The sequence below is a fragment of the Lycium ferocissimum genome, chromosome 7 (genome assembly GCF_029784015.1).
Source record: "Lycium ferocissimum isolate CSIRO_LF1 chromosome 7, AGI_CSIRO_Lferr_CH_V1, whole genome shotgun sequence".
NCBI lineage: Eukaryota > Viridiplantae > Streptophyta > Magnoliopsida > Solanales > Solanaceae > Lycium > Lycium ferocissimum.
The window spans coordinates 29,712,056-29,727,089 of record NC_081348.1 but is presented as its reverse complement, the minus strand read 5'-3'; the positions used below and the strand labels follow the sequence as shown (position 1 = coordinate 29,727,089).

The 15,034-nt window shown below is 34.5% G+C and overlaps 1 protein-coding gene across 1 annotated transcript; it reads left to right on the top strand.

The window, feature by feature from the left end:
- Positions 1–1,919: 1,919 nt before the first annotated feature.
- Positions 1,920–15,034, top strand: LOC132064252 (sucrose nonfermenting 4-like protein). Its single transcript, XM_059457166.1, has 13 exons — positions 1,920–2,611; positions 3,366–3,453; positions 4,784–4,948; positions 6,208–6,315; positions 6,451–6,510; positions 7,661–7,750; positions 9,704–9,838; positions 11,286–11,430; positions 11,497–11,670; positions 13,054–13,117; positions 13,224–13,293; positions 13,899–14,016; positions 14,525–15,034. The coding sequence occupies exons 1-13, from the start codon at positions 2,496–2,498 to the stop codon at positions 14,617–14,619; spliced, it is 1,428 nt and encodes a 475-aa protein (XP_059313149.1). The 5' UTR covers positions 1,920–2,495; the 3' UTR covers positions 14,620–15,034.

The following is a 15,034-nucleotide window of genomic DNA, read 5'->3' as shown; positions in this document are numbered from 1 at the left end:
TGGTTCTTTATGAGTTTTAAAGTTGATAATTTCAATTATATATTATTTGTATGATTTTGCATCTTTCGCAGGCAAGGAGATTTTAGAAAATCAGAGAAAGAATAGGGAGGGTATAGGATTGTTTTAATATCTAATTTATTTTTATGTGTAGGCGTTTAAGAAATTGATTTATGAAGGGAGAAACAAATGGCTTCAACGAAAAAAAATTAGTATCATATTGAATAAATTAGTTTTGATGTGATATTGTAATAAGATATAAATATCAATATGCTACGATTAGTTTCTTTTGATAGTTCTAGGCTTAACCTCTTATATATACCTTTCCAGTAACACATAAGTTAAATTAGATTTTCTCCTTAAAGTTACTCTTCCTCCAATCACCACTTCTTTCAAAATTATGTTTTCTTCCTTTTTTCCCTTTCAAAAAGATTATGTATGTACACTGGTTAAAAGAATCTTAATTTATTTCAAATAGTTTTTTTATTTCACTTTGTTTTATAGTGCTACAATTGTATGGGAAATGATAAAGATATAGTAATTTTTTTGTGTGATCTGATTGAAGAATTTGTTTGTCATCGGTTAATGGTGTCATGAAGGTTCTAATGTTTTTTTCTTTTATTTAATATTTAAATAAGATTGGTATAGTCACAATTATTATATAAATGTAATTTATTTCATGTTACATGTATTTTTCTGCTATCCATCATGTTTAGTCATTTGGCAGTACTTAATTGTTGTCGTAATTTCAAGCTATTAGTTGGTCTTTTGGTTGATTGTATGTGTTTTTATTGTTGTTTAATGATGGTGATAATCTATCTATTAATCTAAATTTGAGAGAAATATGAATGGATTACCCATAGAAAAGAAGATTGAGGACTTGGTAATTTAGCCTGTTAACCCAAGCTTATAAAAATCTTTTTTTAATTTTTTTAAATGTTTATTTTAGAAATTGAGGTGCTTGGCTAAAATTTTAGGAAAAATCATTTTTTTTAAATAATGAAAATATATTTCCAAAGTTGAACTACTGTGCAATTTCCATCCTTAGCTTACTTTTGAGCCTATCATTTGTTTCAAGTATACTTTGAATTAACTTAGATAATATAATATACTTTGAATTAACTTAGATAATATAATTAATAAATCTATAGAATAGTATTATAAAAATAGTTGCAAAATTATAAATAATAATTTTTTTTTGAGATTCTAATAAACAATTATTTCAAGAGTAAGAAAATCTATGTTATACATTTTATTAAATAGACAGAAGTGAACAAAAGACAATTTAGTATGAAGTCACATGTCAATGAAACGATATTAAGTAATGGATAATGCAATGACCACAAACAAATCGTAGAAAAGAGAATTTTTCTAAAATTATTTTTGATAGTGTAGATATATTTGGATAAGATTATTCAAACTCAAACCATAACAGACTAAGTTAAAGATAAGAAATATTGAACAACAAAAGAATTCCAAACCTTGGCAATGTAATGATACCAAGTAATGAATATAATACTTATAACGATAAACAAAGAATAAAAACGTCAAAACTTTAATGTAGAAATATAGAGAAATAAGACTTATGTATATATAAAAAAATTGAGTATAAACTCAAATGGTTAATACTCGCCGCGCATATACTAGTAATATATGAAAGGGTAAAGTGAAACTATTATTTTAAACAAGGAAATTTCAGAATTTAATTACACTAAGAAAAAAATTATGGTTTGGTGAATGGTGAGTAGTGAGTTACATTACAAAAAAAGGGCTTACATAAAGGAAGTTTTAAGTAAGGCTCTAACCTCTCTCTCCGTACACGTAATCCTTTTTGTATATGCACGCACATACATACAATTATTTCACCTTTTTTTATTTTTTTTGGGTTTTTCCAATTTGTCCTTTTTCCTTTTCTTTTTCCCCTTTCTCTTTAACTTATTTTTTTCTTCATAGATGATTCTCTTTTCTCTACTTTTGGCCACATTGCATACACATAACTTCAAAGATCTATCATTAATGTCGATACTCTCTATACCCACTCATAAAAACTGAATCTTTATTTTCTTTTCTTTAATTTTACCTCAAATTCTTAATTTAGGGTTTTTTTTTTGTACGGAAAAAATCTGGATTTAAGCTTAGATCAGAGTTGGAATTGCATTGTTCAGGGGGTTTTTGTTCAATCTTGGAAACTTGGGGGGTGAATTTTTAGTTTTTTTTTAATCTTTTTATTTTTTTGGGAGATTGGGTATTGAGGATTTTGTGTTAGGGTTTCGATTTTTGTGTTTGCATGTGTAGAATGTAAAGAGGGGTCCCCTGCTGTAGCATGGAGGATCCCAGAATTTGGGTTTTTTAGAATTTTCTTGGAAATTTAGTGGGCATTGTTTGGAGAAATTTTAGTTTTTTATTTTGCAAGATTGTTTTATTTGGATAATTTTTTTAATTGAAGTGGGAATTTAGGATTTGTTTTTGGGTAAAGTTATAATCTTTGTGAAGGGGAGATGTTTAGTGAAAGTGGGCAGAATCATAGTGGGGTTGCAGGTACTGTTTTGATGCCAACACGTTTTGTATGGCCTTATGGGGGAAGAAGAGTCTTGCTCAGTGGCTCTTTTACTAGGTGAGGACCTGATGTTCGTACTGGTAGTCGTAGTATTACTCTTGTGGTTTCTTGTCTTTCGATTTCTGTTATTGTCTGTTGTTTCTTTGTACTTCGATTATCGTATTCGTTTGTGGTGGTTACTGCTCTTTTTTTTGGGACTGCTCTATCATGCCTTTTATAGTATTTTTCCACAGTTTATTCGCTATCGTTATTTCTTATTTCTTCAAATCCTTTTTTCCTCTTGAGCCGAGGGTCTATCGGAAACAGACTCCCTACCCCCACAAAGGTAGGGTAAGGTCTGCGTACATCCTCCCCTCTCCAGACCCCACTTGTGGGAATACACCGGGTATGTTGTTGTTGTTGTACTACTTTGAATTGCTTGTTCTTGTGCTTGAGGGTCTACCGGAAACTGGCTCTCTACCTCGCAAGGTAGGGGTAAGGTCTACGTACACTCTACCCTCCCCAGACCCCACTTGTGGGATTTTACTGGGTTGTTTATGTTGTTGTTGTTGTTGAGTTTTAATCTTTTTTCTGTTTTTATTTTTTTAAAATAATGGAAGACGGTTCGAAACTAGGTAGATGATGGGTGGGAGCCTCTATCCTTCTCCCTTTAAATAAGGGTTGAAACCCTTATGCCTAACCCACACATCGCGCTGCGTTTACCGCTATATCAAAGCACTAGGGGCTATTCTTTTTTCTGTTATTATTCATTTTTTATGTTGGTTGTGGGTGAGAAACTTTCTTTGTTTAAATGGAATTTGGTACTATGCAGGTGGCAAGATCACATAACAATGTCACCTATGGAGGGCTGCCCAACTGTGTTTCAGGTTGTCTGGAACTTAACACCAGGATATCACCAGGTTTGTGTTATAATGGAGCATTTGTTAATGCTTGTAATATGGACTTTGTGAATTTTTTGGTAGCTTTCAAACAAATAGGCTATGTTGCTGACAGTTGTTAAGAAAAATGCTTAGTGACGTCGTTAACTGTGAGCTTTATGAGCTGTTATTTGGCGGTGTGTGATTGTCGGCAGCTTCGCTCCAAAAGTTAGTTCTTTTATTTTGTTTGATAGCTAAATAGGAAGTAAATTTTTCGAAGATTGTGAAGCATAGAGGCTATTAGGAAATTAAATGTGTCTTAGGAGCTGTGTTTTGTTTTTTTCGGATGAAGGAGATTCATGGTTCTGCTTGGTGGAGAAGAGTTCGAATGTATTGGGAGGATAATTGCAAGGAAAAGCAAATTTGAGTGAAGTTTTCTATTAATGTTTTAACGACTTAAACAAGAAAGATCTAAAATCATTACATTAATTGCAGGAAATCCCAACGTAAACCCTATGATGTGCGTAAGAACAGGAACTAGTGAATCTTCCAATTGTAGCATACCAAGGAAGATGATAGTCTCTTTAAATATTTTATTATATTCACACATGTCTCTGCTTATGTGCGGAGGGATTTAAACGACCACAGTGAAATAGGAATTTGAAATGTGAGTGGTCTACTAATCAGATTGAATGTACTATCTTTTGGGCAAGTCATATTAATAGCAGAAAATGAGGCAAACGTTACCATATTATCAGACATATACTTGTGGAACTACATCATAAACACAACTTAGTACAAGATAGAAGGGTTGAAGTTCTAGCTATTCGGGAACTCCCAACTCCTACCTTTTGATCTTAGGGATCAACTTCCACTATATCAGCCTGCTGAAGAAATCTTACGAGTTGTCTGCTCGAGGAAAACAGCAACCCCTTGTTACTGCGTACTAGTCCTCTCAGTCGACAAGTGTGCTACAGACATGGCAGGGCAAGTTTAATGATTCATTTAGCAAAAACCAATTTGTTCATTGCTTCATACGATCTTGTTTGACTATACTTATGTTGGCTTCTAGTTCAGTGTAAAAAGAAAGAAGGGAAGCAATTCTTTGTTGCAAATACGTTGTTCTTTTATCTATCCCTCTTCTTTGATTGATAATATGTTTTGAAGAGGCGAGTTTACATTGTTTTTTTCCTTTCATTTCTTTTGAACTACATTTTTCATCCCTAGTTTGGTTAAACATAGTTGAGATGACCATTATATGAAAGTATTTATACTTCACTTAACTTCAATTGACAAGTCAATAAAACATAGGATTTTGATAAAATATTTTGTAATAGTGCATAAATTGATTTGCGTTTTCACTTACCTGCAGTATAAGTTCTTTGTTGATGGAGAATGGCGTCATGATGAGCGTCAGCCATTTGTAAGTGGAAATTATGGTGTAGTCAACACAATTTTCCTGCCCAGGGAGTCAGATGGAATTCCTGATGTGCCCGTTGGATCTAATATGGATGTCGATAATGATTTTCTTCGTCTGGTAAGAAGACTAACATAGCTCATATGAATAAAATATTCTATTATTTTTATGCATTTGGCTCCTTGCCTGCTTCACTTATCTTAATTCTTAAATTTGTTTCGTATATCTTGATATTTTTTCTTTCTGTTGTTGCTTTTTCATGTTTTTTTTTTTTTGACTCATGCTGGCTGATGTTCAACAGTTCAGTATCCCCAGGGATTGTGTGGATAAGATCTCTGGGGAAAATGAATATGCTCAAGCTATCTAGTGATTTGTTCGTTTTTTGATATTGCTCTGTGACACTGATATAAAAAAAAGAAGATACTGCTCTGCGACACGACATTCTCTTTTCTCAGCTTACCTTTTGTTGTAACATTATTCACTGTCGTTGCAATATTATGCAGAGGTTGAAGCTATTTGTGTATGCAATTTCTTGTCCTGGGATACATTGTATTTTACAGTAATTTGAAACCCTTTTTTTCGGCCAGTAGGGGAAATTTAAGACTTTTAAGGAGCCGTTTGGACATGATTTCATCTCATGAGATGAAATCACGAGATGAAATCATGTTTGGACATGCAATTTGGATTTCTTAAGTTGCAGTTTTTTTTATAAACATAAAAACCCCACAAGTTGTGAAAACCATAAAAAAATTTCCAATTCTCATACAATCTTACCAAATGAGTAAATCATAGTTCATAATAAAATTAATACGCTACTAGAAGGCCTTTCTAAAAAATACAACATCAATTGATCAAACTTTAGTTCAATAAAACGGAAAATTTAGCATGAATAGTAATGTAACTACTCTTTAATATAATCCTCCCACATGGTAAACATGATTGATAAATATATTTTACCAACTTGCAGATTAATATTTAATACAAATGGTTGGTCAACATGATTGGTAAATATATCTACCAACTTATGGGTCTTTTTTTACAAAATATAAACGTCTGGGTCAAATTTTACATTTATATTTTTTGAAATCATGATTTCAAATCCCAAATCATGCCTTTTTGGATGATTTGGGATTTCATCTCATGAGATGAAATCAGAGATGAAATCGCATGTCCAAACGCTGATTTCATCTCATGAGATGAAATCGCATGTCCAAACGCCTACTAAGTTTTTGAAATTTTACCTGGTACTTTGGTAGGAATTGAGCTTTGATAGTCAATGTTGAGAACTTTGCTTTTCAACAAATAAACAGTTACATCTCAGCATTACTAGCTTTCTATGTGATGTACAAATTGGTCATGCCATCTGATATTATGTGCAGGATGCAGTCCCACAGATATCACAAGCTGAAATAGAGCTATCTTGTCAACGTATATCTGCATTTTTGTCTACACATACTGCTTATGAGTTACTCCCAGAGTCTGGCAAGGTAACTATGCGCTGATGTTGTCTGTATTCTCTGCCTATTAGTCCAGGATATTTAATGAGAAGATGTAAAAGTTTTCTTTTTCTTTTCTTTTCTTTTTGATAAGTTAAGATGTAAAAGTTCCTTTTCCTTCTGTAGGTGATTGCGTTGGATGTAAATCTCCCAGTAAAACAAGCTTTTCATATTCTTTATGAGCAGGTAAATACTGTTAAGCATATTGAGGACATGCTGTTAGAGGCTGTAGATCTTTGATTATTTGCATCCTGTTTGTATAAGATCTGGATTTCTACCTGATGGAATTAGAATTTCTAGCTAGTTGTTTGGACAATCATAATAAAAGCAGGGGAATGAGTCGGTCTGTACGTGCTCGTAGTGTTCGTCACCTTCGAGGGCTTTAAATAGTTTTCTTTTCTATGTTTTTTTGATAACTAAATGAAAAAAAGAAGAAAAAAATAGTTGTTTTTCTATGTAATTGATGATTATTCAGAACACTGAATTTGTATATTTAGATTTCTCAAAGCAATCTATGCCAACCCTTCATATGAACTTGGCTACAAGTTATCCAAAATACTAAGGAGTTCCACTTGATCAAAAGAAAAACCTTTCATTTTTCATGCCTGCTTATAATATCTTTTGTAATTCTTGTCAGAACATATATCCCGCTTAATTAAGCCATTCGGTTTGTATACAAGCTATACATGAACACAATACAAGGATTATTGTATGGTAAATTTTAGTGTTGTTGTTATTGGATATTTGGTTAATCGCAATATATAGATATACGATATTGATCTAAAATATTTTGGTTTTAAATTGAATAAAGATTCTCCAGTAATACTCTTGGTGTATTTACACTACTTTACCCAATTTCATGTATATTGTTAGCATAATATGTGATTAAAATTAATTAGCATTATTTTTAAAAAAATTAAATAAAATTTTATAATTGTAAATGTTAAATTATCTTCATTATGGAACAAATTTAAGAGTAAATTTAGAATTAGGTAGATAAAACATGGGATAATTGAATAACTGAATATTGCATCATCGTTTGGGGGTAAGGCATCACTTTATGACATGTTGTCTTTCAAAAACGAAAGTGGAGTGCATATTTATAAAGACCAACATTTTGAAGCAGTTGATTGGATTTCTATGCCATTTGTACATGTAAACATTGATAATGATTGTGTTGAGTTTTGGAAATATTGGGACAATATTTATTTTTGTCATTGCGATTGTAGCTCCTGCCTTCTTTTTACTGATGTGAACAGTAATGGAATTTATCTTGCTGTTCATTTCACCAAGTAACAGCTTGGAATTGCTGACATCTGATTAAAGCTTTTCCCAGGGAATCTCTGTTGCTCCTTTGTGGGACTTTTGCAAGGGTCAGTTTGTTGGAGTTCTCACTGCGATAGACTTCATCTTAATCCTAATGGAGGTACGCATCATAGTAACAGCTTGAAACTGCTGACATTGCATTCATCAGTTGACAAAGTTTTATCTTTAAACATGCTCAAAGGAGCAACATGGCTCCCTTTCTAGCGCCAAGACAAAAACATTCACTTCCCTGTGATAACGAATCACATCCAATGCTACCCCTCAAATGAAACGTAGTACGGTCATAAGGTTGGGGTCGATCCCAAGAGGAGTATGTGTGTGTTAAGATGTCAAAATATGTGAGAATTTGTAATTTCGTAAAGTATTCTTCAAATAAAAGGATGATTGATCAATTAATTATAAAACTAGACTATTAAGCTAAGCTAGGACTTTATCAAACACTTAGAATGCAAAATATTTTGTTTGTTTTCAAATAGGACCGGGGTTGTGACCTCAATACGACATAGTTAGTTCATGGACATAAGTATCTTGCTTAACTACTTTGAATTAGCGATTATGATCCAATTAATTACTACTCACTAGAATTTCGCAACTCCTAGCAAGCTTTTTCCGAAGAATCTTTCCAAACCCAAAGAAATATATCAAAGCCCAATTGCATATGACCCAAGTAGAAATCTCCCTATTCCTAGTTTGATTTCATTAATCAAGCTTCATTAATTCCTTAATAAGCTCAATTCCTTGCTACTTGTTCAATACCCAAATCTATTTCTACCTTTCCAAGTAAGAAATGGACATACAAGGGCCTAATTAAAGACGAAATAAGGAAGAAAATGCAAACTCTATAAATCCTTCAAAAGTAGTCTATGGCTGCTATTCAAGGCTTCAAAGATCAAGGAATCGGAACGAAAATGACCTAGTTTCTCTTTAAAGTTGTCGGAAAATCGGGACAAAAATACCCTTCGCGGCCATAAACGTGGAGCCGAATATTTCCGTCTCCACGTTTCTCTTGCTTTTCTTCTGATCTTGTCAATTTCGTGGAGCGATTTCGTCTAGCCATTTATTTTCGTGGACTGAGACAGACTTCCTTATTCTCAAACTTAGTCAAATTCAAGTTCTTCTACCATCAGAAATGGCTCCACAGTAAAACGTGGCCACGATTTGTGTGTCTTCTCAATCTTCTCTTTTCTCCATATTTTGCTCCAATTTCCATCTTTTTCATCACTCTTTGATCAAATTCTTCATTGATTGCCTTGCTTGAGTTCCAAATCCTGAAAATCACCAACTTAAGTTAGTTTAGGTTACTAAATTGCACTCAAAGACTCTTAAAACTCAAGAAAAAGGTAAGCATAAGTTGGTATTTTGCCAACTTATCACCTTGAAATCAAATATGTCACCATTTATAATATACGATAAAAAATTTGAGGGATCCCACTTTTAGCTTTCAGATATCTAAGTGAATCAAAAAATCCATCAGCTTACTGTTGGATCAGTTGTCACAGAACAATCTGTAATTTGGACTCCTACTCAGCAAATGTATATTTTTTTCTACATTCTGTAAAGTTAAACTGAGCAATTTAATTTGAAAATGAGGGTTTATTTATATATTTCCAATTTTCCATGGTAGACATGAATACATGATATGTGGTTATATCTTAGAGGACTATGATCCTCAGTGGAATCAGAGTATCTTTTCTTTTTATAGGTAAAAAGATATCTTATAGATCAATTGCACTAAGCCAGTGCTACAAGCGTAATTACAGGTTGTGCAAATCAGCTACTTTGTCTAACATTGCATCTACTTCTTGTACAAGTTTGCACCAAAAAACTAGCAAAAAATATGCATCTGTGTTTGAGGCAATGAATGATATCAGAGTATTTCTTATCCTTTGCTTCGTTTTAGAGGGGAAGTCAAGTATGTTTCTAGGGTTTAAATGTATGGTTCCATATTTTTTCAACTAAGTCTGCAGTTTCTTTCCTTCCCTTTCAATTTTAAGGGACTTGACATCATTCTTTCTTAAATTAATACAAATACTAATTTGTTGTCCAACTTCAGCTTGGGAATCATGGATCTAACTTGACGGAGGAAGAGCTCGAGACACATACTATATCTGCTTGGAAAGGGGGAAAGTTGCGCCTCAGCAGACAAATCGACTGTAACTTGAATCCGTATTCAAGAAGTCTTATCCATGTAAGCAAAAATCTCAGCTAATCATTAACAATATTTTCATTATTTCTCCTGACATTTGCTTATCATGTCTTCTTTTTCCTGATTTAGACCAAAAGGTATTAGGAGTTATTTTGCTTTCAAGAATTTTATTCGTGTGCCCTTGAGAACTCTTTCTATCCTCTTGAGAGCCTCAGGCAAGTCTTTCAATCAAAATCTGCTAAGGAAATCTAACAGATAGGAGAGAAGTGAGAAAAATGAGAAAAAAAGAAGAAAGCCTTAGAAATTTTTAACTGAGTCTGTTTGAACGTTATTAGGTTGAATATCTGTGATGTTTGCTGTGGAGCAGTTATGTTGATTGCTTAATTAAATCAGATATGATATTGTTATTGAATTCCCTAATACACTACTGCTTTTAGCATTAAATCTATTTAGTCAAATATATTTTTGACACCAAGTTACTGACAAAATTTTGGCCTAGATGCATGTAAATTGATGAAATGACATAAAGAAATCGCACCAAGCGTTGATTTTTTCCATTCCATAAATTTTAAGCGAGTATCCTATCTGATTACGGAGAGCCTGCGATGTTCCTGATTAGTGTTTCACTGCTTTCATACAAGCCAGTCTTTTTCCTCTTTAAAATTTTTCTTGCTCTTTGTGTTCTACTATTTCTATGAAATCTGAAGTATGTGCAGTTAGCACTAGGAGTGAGGAAACAGAAACAGAATTATGACATTAGTGAATGTGAAGTAAGATTTGTTGGACTAAAATGCATTTGTGTTGGAACACAGAAGTCTAAGCCTCTGGTTGTCACCTTGTTGGATAGAAGCATGATAAACAAGACCATAAAATGGGATTTGAATGATGCCAGGTGGATAAAAAAGAATGAATTAAAAGAGATATTCCATACCTATGGGTGTACTATCAAAAGAAACAGAAATGCCTTCCAGAGTGTCCTTTTAAGTGGGTACATATATAGCATATTCTAGTTACGGCTGTAAAATAAACAGGCTTCTGGTTGGAAGTTAGGCTTCAGAATAATGAGATGCACTGCAAGCTACGTTATCTGGTTGGACTCCTGATCGGTGTATAACCGTTTCAGGGGCAAGCAGTATGCTTATGCAACATAATAAGCGGTGCTGCTGCAATTGTCTGAAATCTTACTCCACATCACTTGAACTTCTTTCTGTTTTGAAGAATCTTCTTTCCAAGGCCTTGGGAGTCCTTTCTGCATCTTGATTTAGTCTTTTATCTGTAAATTTGTTCGTATCAGAACCACTTGAATTTCTTGCGCTTGTATTTTAGCCTTATGAATTTATTTTGGGGATGGGGAATCAATGTTTGACATTGGTGTAAAAATGTTGGTCATTTGACTCGGTACTGGCCTTAATTGTTATGTTGCTTTGCCCTTCAATTTAGCTTCTGCATATCGTTGCTTGCATTAATATCTGCCTTTCTCATCATGCAGGGTGGGCCTTATGACTCTTTGAAGGATCTTGCTTTAAGATTTCTGCAAAACAAGGTGTCAACTCTTCCCATTATCCATTCTTCTTCACCCGATGGTTCATTTCCTCAGCTGCTACACCTGGCCACCCTTTCTGGGATTCTAAAGTGTAAGTTACTCTTTCATTTGCTGAATAAATTGTTTGCTCTTAAACTAATGTCTACGAAATGTCCAGGTATCTGCCGGCATTTTAAACATTCTTCTAGTTCCTTGCCAATTCTTCAGCAACCAATTTGCTCAATTCCTATTGGTACGTGGGTTCCAAAAATTGGGGAATCAAGTGGAAAGCCAATCGCAATGCTAAGACCAAATGCTTCTCTTGGTGCTGCTTTATCTTTATTAGTTCAAGGTGATTCTTCCTTGTATTATTACTTTTCTGAACCGTTAGTTAAAATCGGGATAGTCCTTGTTTGACATACCTGTGTTTGCTATTGTATTTTTCTGGTTTCATTTTTTTTTGTTTCTTTTGGTTATTTTGTCTATTATTTCTTAAATAACCTGGTTTTCTCTTTTTGCTCTCTGTAAGGATGTTAAAAAGGAGTAAAGAAAAGCTTGATTAGTGAATGAGAAGGAAAAAGTCACTCAGACAAAAAGTTGCTTCTATTTCAGATACTTGAAGCTAATAAGATATACGACTCCGATTTTTAGGATAACAATATGTTTGTAGAGGTAAATCCCAACTGTTTTACACCCAGGGAGCAAAGAGATACATAAGTTGGAATGCACTGTGCATGTCCATCCCAAACACTTTACATTGCAGTAGACATAGCACTTCTTTTTTTTGAAATGACAAAGCACTTTTAAGATATATACCTCATATGCTAACACCAAAGCCCCGTATAACGTTGGGAGTCATTCATAGTTGAGAGGCGCATAGCACTGGGACTGGAGTAAACATTTTGTACTACAACACTTAGCAGATGAGCAGTCAAAAAAGAGATCAAGGTCCTCACATCACCACAGTTCAGATGGAGCCTTCTTTGGTCTTGGTAACTGTAGTGGGTCATTATAACTCAATTTACGGTTAAGGACCAGCTGCGCTCCATTTTGGGGCTCAAGACTAATAAACAGATGACAAGGACGGAGGAAAAATATTGGGAACTTTTCCCAGTGTAAAATCGTTGAATAAGACTCAACAGTCAAGCTACCTAGCCCTCTAGATTTCAAGTTTTCTGATCAGAGTAGGTTGAGAATTGAACACAGAAAAAGAATTGATGAAAGTTAGAAATTAGTCACCTCTCTGTCACTCAGCTTTCCAGAAAAAGAAATCAGGAATATGAGGAATAGAGTCCTCGTTAAGATGGTAAGATGGATTAGTCAAATATCATGAACCAAAATAGTACACCTTTAACTTAAAAACATTAGATCAAAGTCCAGCAATTGCTTAAGCTCCTCTATACTCTAATAGTTTTGCAACAATATTCTTCTCCTGAATCTCCTCTATTGCAAGACTTCCCTTGCGGGGGACTGGGACCTATGACATAAAGGTTTAGAGGCAGTCAGATGCCATGGAGATTTCATTGTTTATTTGCTTTGTTGACTGTTCAAGCATTTGTTCTAAGTTTCTCAAAATTGGTTCAATTTACTGGTAATCGGTCAACTTGCAGACAACTAGGGCTTCAGTGGAGCTTTCTCATAATTCAAATGAGATATTTTAGTAACTTTTGCTCCAACTATGTCATTTCCTTACGTTCACGTTGCCATCCAACCTATTCTTTATTGTGCATTACAGGTGAAGTTAGTTCGATACCGATTGTGGATGATAATGACTCCTTGCTGGATATTTACTGTAGAAGGTAATTAGCTCTATGTGAATCTGTAGCTATTACTTTGTGTAACCTTGTGACGTATTTACCATTACAATCCTGGTTCAACATGATGTGCATTTTTGTGATTTTGCAGTGACATTACTGCATTGGCAAAGGACAGGGCGTACGCACAGATTCGGCTTGATGAATTGAGTATTCATCAGGTAAACATGTTAAGAGCTATTTGAACTACAATTTTAGATGTCTTTGCTGGTACTGGACCTCTTTATGTATCTTCACGTCAAAGTTTCCCGCTACTTTTTTTTTTTTTCAATCTTTCCACTATTTAAGGATGCATGTCTAGTTCCATTTGCTAACGCAGTTCTCTTCATCATATGTGGATCCGTATTCATGTAAGATGGACTGAACTGCAAAGTTTGAGCTAGTGGGAACTTTCTTGCGCTGACTGACTCAGCAATAGCTCAAGTTAATATGATTCTGATATGAGCAGACTATATACATTGGGGAAATACAAAATTTCTCTGTCTACATATCCTTTTGATCTTCAAGTTAAGTTGTATTCAGAAATTTCCCTGTTGATTGCATCAATATTTTGCAACATGCCATGCCCTGTGAGAATAGTACGAGTTTACTTGTTTCTAGCTGTCTGCATTGCCTACCTTATGCTTTTCCATAATGTTGTAATGCCGAGGAGTTTAGACAAGAATTGGATCGACATGCATGTATATGGCACCTTTCATGCAACTTTAGGTTGCTATATATTGCCAAACTGTTACTAGATTTCTCATTTTATCTGCTTCTTTTGCAGGCAATACAATTGGGACAAGATGCAAGTTCTCCTCATGGATTATTCAATGGACAGAGGTGTCAGATGTGTCTAAGGTCCGATCCTTTGCATAAAGTAATGGAGCGACTTGCTGTTCCTGGTAAATGTCTTCAGTCTTCCATTTGTTTGAGACTTTCAGTTCGCTTTCTGTACCTTTGCTTTGATAATTACCTTGAGGCCGAGATTTGTTGGGATAACTAATGATGTTTTGGCTGCTAAACTTGTGCCAAAGGAAAGTCTCTTTCTTGTCTATCTGTTTTTATGGAAACACCGAGGAATACCACCTGCTTTATCTTTTAGATGGAAATATCCTATTTGAACGACCTTTACATGAGGGCTATTATGTGTATTGCACATGTTTGTACCATTCTCAGCCTTCTACTGTTTTGTCTCTCTTGTTTGCCCTTATTTTATTTCTTGACATTGCATTTCCTTTCTGCTCATGTATGAGATTGCTATAGCTGTATTCCCTGTCACTTCCTAGTTTATGTTGCTTCCGTGTGAGTTTCTACTATATGAATCAAAGTTTACAACACATTTTCCTGCACAGTTTGTAGCCTTCAATAACTTGAATTAGAGAACCATTAAAGATGTTGGGTATGTTTCAGGAGCAAGGAGACTTGTCATTGTGGAGGCTGGCAGCAAGCGTGTGGAAGGCATTATTTCAGTGACTGATGTATTTAGGTTCTTGCTCGGCTGCTGATACAGCCTGGTGGCACCTGGCCTTTTTGGGCTTTGTTGTGGTGGCTTTAATGAAGAAGCCATTGCTTGGCACTCATGTTAGTTACTCTTCAGCAACGCCCTTTCGTCATAGTTGCATTTGTAATTGGTCTTGAAATTTGTGGAGTCCTGATGGGCTCATGCTTTTGACTCCCCCCTCTTTTTCCAGGATGTGAGTTCAGAAAGAAAGGTCTGTAAATTGAGAGGATCCCCAAATTTTCCCTTTATTTATATTTTAAATTTTCACAACCTTATTATCATCAACTATGTGGTAGTATAGCTGCTCTATTTTATATCATCTAGCTAACAGAATGGCGATTAAGGTGTCGATAGCTGTGTAGTTTCTCATGATGCTGGTTGGTTGCTGATGGAAAGTACTCTTGCTTTCCTTTTTTTTT